We start from the raw sequence: 8,916 nt of genomic DNA, 5'->3' as shown, positions 1-8,916 counted from the left end.
TCTACTGAAGCAGGGCTGTCCAGATGGCTGCCCACAAGCCACATCCAGCCCCTGGGCTCCTGGTCTGGATGCTGCTCCCCTCATTGCTGCTGCAGCCAGGGTCTTCAGGGTCTCCCTCCCTCCTCCTTCTTCTGCTTCCTTCCTCTGCATCTGGGGACAATATGGTGCAGCAGAACATGCAGAGCTCAGGGAACTTGTGGCTAGGGGGATTTAAGAGCCCCTATATGGGTGGCATTAGGGCACCAATGCTATGTCCAGTGGAGGGAGAGGGAGCAGCTATATCAGGACACAGGGCACAGCATGTAGCTAGAAGATGTGCAGCCCACTCAGAAGTCGGACAGCCCTGTACTGAAGCATCAAAGAGGGATACCACAGTCAGGACTCAAGTCTCTCTAGGGACTGGTGCTGTTCACACACCTGACAAAATAACCCCTGTAGCAGGAAGCTTTAAAATAAAATATTTTGTTTATTTATTTGTATACTGTAGTGCCAGCACGTATGTAGTCTTAGAACAGGACTGCACTATGACAAGTATTTTACAGAGCTGGACCTTGCATCTGCTTGCAAGCCTAGCAGGGAGACATGCCAAACCACCAGAGCTGACTTTCTCTCATGGACTCATGAGCTGACCTGACACAAGGAGGGCTACAAAAATGAGAAGTCTTTTACATGCAACCAGCTAGCTTACATAATGCGCCAAAAGATGGCAGTAGAGGACAAGTTCAGAAAAAAAGGAGATGGCTAGTAGAAGAAACTAGACAAAATTCAGACTGAGAATAAGGTCGTTTTTAACAATGAGGATAATTAACTGTATGAACAGCTTATGAAAGACTGAGCTGGGTTCCTCCAGCATTAGCAAACTTTAGATCAAGACTAGACATTTTCCCCCAAATGTTTTGCTCTAGTCTTAGTAGGAATGAACACAGGTGATACAACAAATTCAACTTCTTGTTGTGAAAGACAACCAGCACCTTCCCTGCTACTCTGAATTTATCAGGTTCATGGAATCTGGGTACGGACCTCAAGTCCATTCTCTGCTCTTCAGTTTTAAAATAATCTCTCTCATCAGCATACCAAATACAGCTGGAAGGCACTCAAAGAACTGTCACTTGTTATTTAGGAATCCACTTTCAACAGATAAATGAAATTCCTGATGGAGAGAACCAGCCTGCCTGCCATTTGTGGCCACCTACTTCCAGGACCAACATGTAGAGCATAAACCAAAGGTATTTTAAGACCCTTTGGCCAAGTTCTGTTTGAAGGGAACCCAACTGGTAAAATCTACTGCCACCTGGCAGAAGTGGTTAGGGGCATGAGGCATAACAGAGCACTGTTTACGACACAAGAAATAAACCTAAGCTTGGCGTTAGGGTAGGAACAGCAATGATCAGAAACATTCTTATACTGTATGCCCAGCAACTTCTGATGCCAGGCCCCAGCTCACTCATACACTGAAGTGCAGAAGAAGTTTAACGTGGATAGAGCATCCCTCTGTCCAAGTTAAACCCTTTCTACACTTCAGTGTATCAGTGAGTTGGGACCTGGCATCAGATGTTGCAGGGCACATGGTATAAGATGTTGGGGCCTGGCATCAGACGCAGTTCTTGATCTGTTTGCAGGATTGTACCTCCCCCCCAGGGATTGCTTTTGGGAATAACAGAGACCACAGAGCAGGAAAGCAATAGTTGTGCTCTGTCTGTCCAGGGAAGGTGCCCCCTGCGCCTCCCCAATTACCACAGAAACACCCCACTGTTCTCTCCATACCCATGGCTCCTCAGACCAATCCAGTCCTGATATCCCTTGTGCACCTTGCTGCTTTTGTCACAGCTAATGACTCCCATGTCCTTCGTTTGATATTGAGATCCCATCCTCCATCCCACTCTCCTCTAGCAGAACTGTGTTCTGCAAGACCCCCTAACAGTGCTAAATTGGATATCTGGGTCTCATTCCCATCCTGAGCTCTCTTTCTCGCTCATAGAAGCTCCTTTCCATAAAGTTCCTTGATTTTGAATTCATTTCATTCTATAAAGCCCCTGGTTTGCCTGGAGCATGATGAAATGTGATTTGAGCACATGCCCACAGCCGGTGACAACAGCACCTAGGGGCTGGCTGCCAAAAACAGTTACAGCCAGGTTGACCCACACTTGGTCACTAACCAGGCCACTGTTCTCCACACAGCTCTACTGATTCTATGCCGCTCTGGGCTGAAGGAAGGCATGGGAGTGGGAGGGAAGGGGAGGTCACAACTATCTCCAAATATTTTATTTCCCCAGTGGAAAGGACATGCTGCATTACCAGCAGGACCAAAACTAATGGTTCCCCAGGCACCCAGTGCTCTGGTGAGTAGCCAGAAAGGGCTACTCCAGCAGGAAAGAGCTGGTTGGAATGAACTTGCATAGGCCTCAACAGTGCAGGGCCTCCATCCAAATGACCATGCTACTCACCGGTCAAGAGACCAGACAGTTGTGGTGGTGCCCCTCAATCCCAACCTGCAGATCCCTCCTAAAACAGCCCCACCTGGATCACAGGCCTCCCCTTGTCCCAATCTTGTGGAAGATAAGGATTAGTGCCACAAAACATAGAGGGAGATGCATCATAGCAGCCTGGGAGAAGTCACGTTAAGGGCGACCTGAGGTGGGGCAGTGTGGGGAGGAGAGTGGAATTGAGAGGGATGTTAAAAACTAAATAGGATACATTAATTTTGTGCCAAGTTTAGAGTCAGTCCTGGTTGCCAGAAGAGTGGCCCAACCAGATTCCTGATAAATCATGTCCACAGCATCACAGTTAGGTAGTGGAACTGGTACTGATGACAAGGGGAGAGCACCCTCACACCATCCTTGCAGCACCTTGTGCTACACTGAGGCTGTCATCAGCATTGATTGAGGAGCAAAACGCCCTACATACCTGCCGCTCGCTGCATAGCACAGCAGCCCCTACTGCACCATACATTTGACAAAGGAACTCCCCACACAGCAGAGATTCAGCCACAATTTAGTCCTTAACAACTGTACAATGCTATATACAAAATATATTAGTGGGGGAATCATGCCCATGGTACCATGGAAAACTACAACTTCCAGGACCCTCTCTGCAGGAGCCCAGCCCATTAAAAATGGTCACAAGATGGAAAACAACAGATAGAGTGCAACCTGGTTAGACTTGGATGGGAGAGTTAAATGAAGATGAGCACAAAGGAGATCAAATTGGGACAGCGCAAACTTTGAAAAGGAGGAGAAATTGGGTCTCCAAATGAGCTGCTCCATCCATTTGCCCCTACACAGAAGGATGGTAAGAACACAGTGGGATGGGAAGGTGGGACTCAGAAGGAACTGGGAAGTTGTGGAGACATACAGAAAGCCAGAAGAAAAAAATAAGGGGCTCAAAATGGAGAACGCCTTAAAGTGCAACTGAAAGCAACTGAAGTCCTCAAAAAGGGGTGACAGAGAAGGGTGCCAGCAGCGTATGAGAAAGACAGCCAAGCTTAAGACAACAGCCCCCATGGCCTATTGAAAGGGGAATGCCTAAAAGCAGTGTAACCTCCTATCCCAGCCCTGCTCTCAGCCTCAGGACACAATGTCCCGCAGGGCCACAGGGAGGTCAGGGAAGGTGAAGTGGTAGCCGCACTCCAAGGTGCGTTTGGGCACCACTCGCTGCCCCTCCAGCAGCATGACGCCTCGCTCAGCCCCAAACACGGCCTGTACCACCATAGTGGGCAAGGGTAGGAGGGCCGGTCGCCCCAGAGCGGACCCCAATGCATGGGCAAAGTCAGCATTTGAGGTGTTGGGGGAGGTTGGGGAGACACCATTGAGGACACCTCGGACACCTTCAGTCTCTAGGGCATGGGACACAATGCCAGCCAGGTCCTGAACATGGATCCAGGGGAAAGGCTGGACACCAGAGCCAATGGGGCCACCAAGGCCCAGCCGAAAGGGCCACAGCATCTGTGAGACTGCACCTCCGTTCTTCCCCAGTACCACTCCTGTGGAGAGAAGAGAGTCAGATAATGTCCCTGTGTCAGCCAGTGCCCCCTAACTGGGCCATATCAAAGTAGCAGCCTCTACAGAGGAAAGGTCATATGTCCCATTCCCCATCCTTTGTGCTAGACAGTCTCCCAATCCTGGACTGAATGGACGCCACAACCCCTCACCCCCAAGGGAAAGGCCCTATGCTCCATTCCCAACCCAACTAAGAAACCTCATCCCATCACGGTGGGGCCAGTCTTGAGCCAGAGCCCTCCAATGGGGAAGTGCCCCATACTCCATTCTCCAACCCCTGAGCCATCCCCTCAACCTGGGGCTGATCTGCACCAGTGCCCTGCATCCCACCTCACCAGATCTCACCACCACTTCACGGGTGATGTTCCCTGGAATTTTAGCTGCTAACTCCCAGGCGTGCACCAGGCGCGAGAAGAAGTCAAAGTCCCCACCAGAACTGTCTTCGGTATATTCAGTTGTCAGGCTAGGGCGGTAATACCCTGGCAGGTTAACAGAAAGGGCTGTTATTGCTGGATCGTGGTCCTTATTCCCGTGGTCACTATGCTCCTCACTGAAGCACTACAGATATCCTAACCTCTCCCACAGCCATCACGTTTCGGAGACTATTTTCTCCTCTCTCCAAGTGATGGAAGCGCAACATTTCTTCTTACAATGGGAGAAAGACACATTTCGCAGGAGGTTTCAGTGGCTATTTTCTTCCACCTCCCCAAGGGCAGAAGCACATCTATTCCACAAGAGGCTGTACTCCATTTTGCTACAAGGGTAACCTTGTCCTCGCAGCAGTGGTAGAAAGACATGCCCTTTTGTGGACAGCTGTGTTTTGCCACAGCAATATTATTCATCTGTTCCCAATGGCAGAATATCATCAATATCACCATAAGATGTGATTTGCCCTTATGCTACAGGCTAGGGAACTATTTCCTTTTTAGTGTCAGGGACAGAAGCACAAGATTTTGTGAGAAATTACCCAAAGAAATTATTTTTCCTCTGTGAGCATGGGTGGACAGAAATCTATGTTGTTAGGGAATGTACTCTATCTAGTAAATGGGGACTGCTTTATCACAGTCACAGGAGAATATCAGGACTGCAGGAGACGTGAGGACTATTTTCCTTCTGCGCCAGAGGGGCACAGTAGGTATGTCGAAGGCTGTGCTGCACTTGGCGCTGCTTCTTCTTTTCTGTTAGTAACCCACAAAAGTAAGAGGCTGCACTCTTCCTTGCCTGTACAGAAGGACTACTGACCCAGCAAGGCAGCAGATCAGGACCAAATCACACTTCATCCACATATACAGTAAATACCTACGCCGGTGACAAGGACCCAGGCACGAGGGGGCTGCTCAGCCTCAGCAATGGCTTTGGCCAAGGTCTTGGTAGTCTCCACCCGGCTGGCAAATACTTCCTTTTGGAAGGCACAGTCCCACCTGCAAAAGCAGAAAGATGGCAAAGGGGTCTTGCGTAGTCTTCACCCTCTGCACTCTTAATACACTCAATGGTTTTTATTTATATATATGTACGTGTGTGGGTATAAAAATCCACAGCCACATCCAGCTAAATCTCCCTGGAAATGGCAGCTCTAGAAAAAGAAAGTTCCCTATAGATATTTCATATTCAAACCAGACTCAGTCCCTGGTTGATGCCACAATGCCACACCCTCCCCCTGCTGTGTAGTAGTTCAGGTAGTACAAGCCCCTCCCCCCCCCCAAGCAGCTGGAGTGAATGGTAGGCAGAACTCTAAGCCCCAGAAGCGAACAAGCCATCAGCTGCAGACAAGCAGTCAGCTGCATGCACAATCCAAAACAAGCACCCGTTTAACTAACCATTCCCCAGGAGAAAACCTCCCAGTGACATTTTACCTCGAATCCCAATTCTCCATCCTTTCTTTCCCTTGTGGCATTAAAAGACAAGGGCAGGGCAGGAAACAACTGTGGTGACAGAGACTCAATCCCTAGAGTGTAAAGGTCAATAGCCTACAGTTTACACTCCAAATATGGCCAACTGTAGCATGGAGAAATCAGCCGCACACAGCTTGGGCCAATCCATCCCACCCCCTCTGCTCTGTATCAGGTCACTGATCCCCTCCACAGCATGCCCCTCACTGCTCTCTCCCCCACCCCAAGGTGGAAGGTGCTATATAGTTTGTAGGAGGGATTGTCCTCCTTCACACAACCCTGCAGCCCCCTCTCCATGTATGGGCTCACCTTCGAAGTGGGTTGAGGACATTCTCACCAGCCAGGTTCACGGCAGCATCACAACGGGGTAACCCAGAGCGGGACAGCTCACCCTGGGGACACAGGACAGAGACACTGCCCACTCCCTGCTCTCAGGGCTGGCCCCTTCATCCAGCCTCTCCGATCTCCTGCCCTCCCCAGATTGGCCCCAAGACCCAGCCAGCTGAGCACACGCGTGCCCTGCTCTTGATGACTTTTACCAGGCTACAGGCTCCAACCCCAGCTTCCTCCTGAGTCCTGCAGTGTGGTGGCTGCCACCAGGCAGAGCTGGAGCAATGCCTCCGTCTGAGCTGTTCAGCCCAGGCAGGAGCTGCCAGACACATCCGGACCAAGCACTGATCTGCTACAACTATGGACTCCCATGATCTCTGTACCCCACTGAGACCAGAGGACCCGCCCCCCCGACACTGTAAAGATTCCTGCAATCTTTCCCTCTGGGGATCCAGCCAATCACATACCCAGCTGATCCGGTCCTTCCCTGCATGGCGTGAGACATGGGTCACCTCATGCCCTGTGCTCCTCAGCAACTGAGTTAGGGCTGTGCCCACAAAGCCAGTTCCGCCTCCTGGTTTAGATAGAATTCGAATTAGGCAGAAAGCAGAGCAGGGCAGCAGCTGAGACACTAACTAGTTCAGAGGGGCCCGAAGGTCTTGCAGGCAACAGCCTAGTTGTCAGATGCTAGAACAGATCTGCAAAAATCTGAAAGAGTAGGCTGCTACCTGTGAAAGCTTGTGCCTCTCTGAGACAGACTGGTCTCCTCCAGTTGTTACATTTGTCATGAGATAGATGCAAGTTTCATGCAACAGATTGGAACATGCCAGGCTTTAAAGCAAGATAAAAATAGCAAATCCATTGCAAAACTGAAGAATTGACCACAAAGAAATTGCTGATTGATGCAGCAGGTTTTCAGGTGTCGAAGTATCCCAGGGGCAATTTGAAGGTTTGGCCAGTCCCTTGGACCCTGAAGAGTAAAAGGCTCTTTTGTGGCCTGCTGCAGCAAGCTGCAAAAGAGACCTGGGAGCACTGCGTTGCCACCCCAGTGCTAGAGCAAGGGCAACAGCTGGCTATAGTAGGTAAAGCACCAGCACCACCACTGAAGCTTCAAGGTCATGGTGCTTGGTCTCTCTAGCTAAAAACAGCCCAACGAAGCAGATGATCTGCCTCACTGGACAACACGCACATCACCCCTTGTCCTGCCCTTGATGATGCGGTGTGATTTCCCTGCTTTTTCCCTGCCCACCTGGCTAGCGAGGAAGGTGAGGTCTTCCCTGTCCAACCAGACCCAGACATCTGAATGGGGAAACATTTTTCCCAACCCAGCCAGACCCCAGGGCAGGCATCTGGCTGAGTAGGGAAAGTGTCACCATTTGAGGGTACAAACAGATGTCGTTTGATTTCTTGTTTGTACCACCTTACAAATTTTTAAAGGCAGCACAAATGCAGAACAAATAGACATTGATACCTTTTGTTTGTGCAACACAGCAAGGAAAAATTAGTAGCACAGCAGGTATCAATAGTCATACAATCACAGACAATGAGGGGTGGACGGGACCTCAGGAGGTCACATCTAGTCCAACCCCCTGCTCAAAGTAGGACCAGCCCCAACTAGATTATCCCAGCCAAGGCTTTGCCCAGCCAGGCCTCAAAAAGCCTCCAAGGAAAGAGATGCCACTGCCTCTCCAAGTAACCTGTTCCAGCGCTTCACCACCCTCCTACTGAGGAGTTTCTGCTAATACCCAACCTCAACTTGGCTGGTTGCTCCTTGTCCTGCTTTATCGTGGTGGATGTCTGTTACCACTTGAGCTGCCCATTTGGCCACTGCCCCAGAGCAGCACTGTGGGCCTGAGACTGGCTGGGCGGGGGGGATCCCTGCATCCCCTGCTGCCCCAGACCCGTGGGTAGGGGGAGGACCAGGCGTCCTTGCCTGCCAGCCGCGGAGGTGACAGAGCCTGGAAGCACCTTGCCCACTGGCCCGGGGGAGCAGCGGGGCGAGCAGGTGTCTGCCACCATCAGCACGAGGATGATGTTGCTTTGCAGAGGTGGCTGTGCCCTCTAAAGAGACCAGGGCAGGGCAGCAAATCCAAGGCCAAAGGGCTAGCTTAGACTAGGGTCCCGGTGCGGAGCTTGGGGGCACCCCCAGAGACCGGCTGTGCCTCAGCGGCCGCTCCAGCAGAGGACTCGTTTGTTCTCCCCGGCACGTGACAGGGCGGAGGCCGCCCGGCTCTGCCCCTGTGCCGCCCGGCGGACGCTGCAGAGCGGCACAAAGGGGGCGCGACACCACGCCCCACCCCGCGCGACCCACTCACCCACCACCACCCTCATGGCTCGCGGGGAGCGCACTGCGCATGCGCCGCGCTGGGCCGGCCGGGGAGGAGCGGAACCGTGCGTGCGCAGCTTCCAGGCCGGGCGGGATCGCGCATGCGCACGCTTCGGGCTGGGCGGAGCTTTGAAGCGCCGAATGGCTGCGCCGGGATGCGTGCTGTGTGCGAGTCCCAGTGTAGGAGCGCCCAGGCTTCCGCAGGGCTGAGGCGTTGGGCACTGCCAAGGAGGGCGATGGTCTGCTCTCCCTATTACTCCACAGTATGTTTCTTGTTTCAACGGGGCTGGAAGGAGCCTCCCGGGGTCTCCTAGCCCAACCCCTTCAAGGCAGGATCTAAGCCTTTCTGTGCTTGATCCCACACACCACGTGTCCT

General features: G+C 51.9%; 1 protein-coding gene across 2 annotated transcripts; it reads right to left on the bottom strand.

The window, feature by feature from the left end:
- Positions 1–446: 446 nt before the first annotated feature.
- On the bottom strand, positions 447–8,653 carry SDR39U1 (short chain dehydrogenase/reductase family 39U member 1). 2 transcript variants are annotated; one of them, XM_090052656.1, is made up of 6 exons: positions 8,530–8,653; positions 6,682–6,788; positions 6,194–6,276; positions 5,295–5,416; positions 4,331–4,474; positions 447–3,979 (listed from the first exon to the last, which is right to left on the bottom strand). In XM_090052656.1, the coding sequence occupies exons 1-6, from the start codon at positions 8,543–8,545 to the stop codon at positions 3,564–3,566; spliced, it is 888 nt and encodes a 295-aa protein (XP_089908782.1). In that variant the 5' UTR covers positions 8,546–8,653; the 3' UTR covers positions 447–3,563. The 2 variants fall into 2 exon arrangements, with proteins under 2 accessions (XP_089908782.1, XP_089908783.1); XM_090052657.1 differs by having other exon boundaries at positions 8,534–8,631.
- Positions 8,654–8,916: the final 263 nt, after the last annotated feature.

Source organism: Crocodylus siamensis, chromosome 6 (assembly GCF_052110815.1).
Source record: "Crocodylus siamensis isolate JL-2025a chromosome 6, ASM5211081v1, whole genome shotgun sequence".
Taxonomy (NCBI): Eukaryota; Metazoa; Chordata; order Crocodylia; family Crocodylidae; genus Crocodylus; species Crocodylus siamensis.
The sequence above is the reverse complement of the archived record's forward strand: the minus strand, read 5'-3'. Positions and strand labels throughout refer to the sequence as shown.

Coding starts and splice junctions, on each gene's coding strand:
- SDR39U1 (XM_090052657.1), bottom strand. CDS start 8,570: ATGCGCAGTGCGCTCCCCGCGAGCCATGAGGGTGGTG. Junction 6,789..8,533: donor CGCGAGCCATGAGGGTGGTG/GTGGGTGAGTGG, acceptor TATCTAAACCAG/GAGGCGGAACTGGCTTTGTG. Junction 4,475..5,294: donor GGTCCTTGTCACCGGCGTAG/GTATTTACTGTA, acceptor TTAACCTGCCAG/GGTATTACCGCCCTAGCCTG.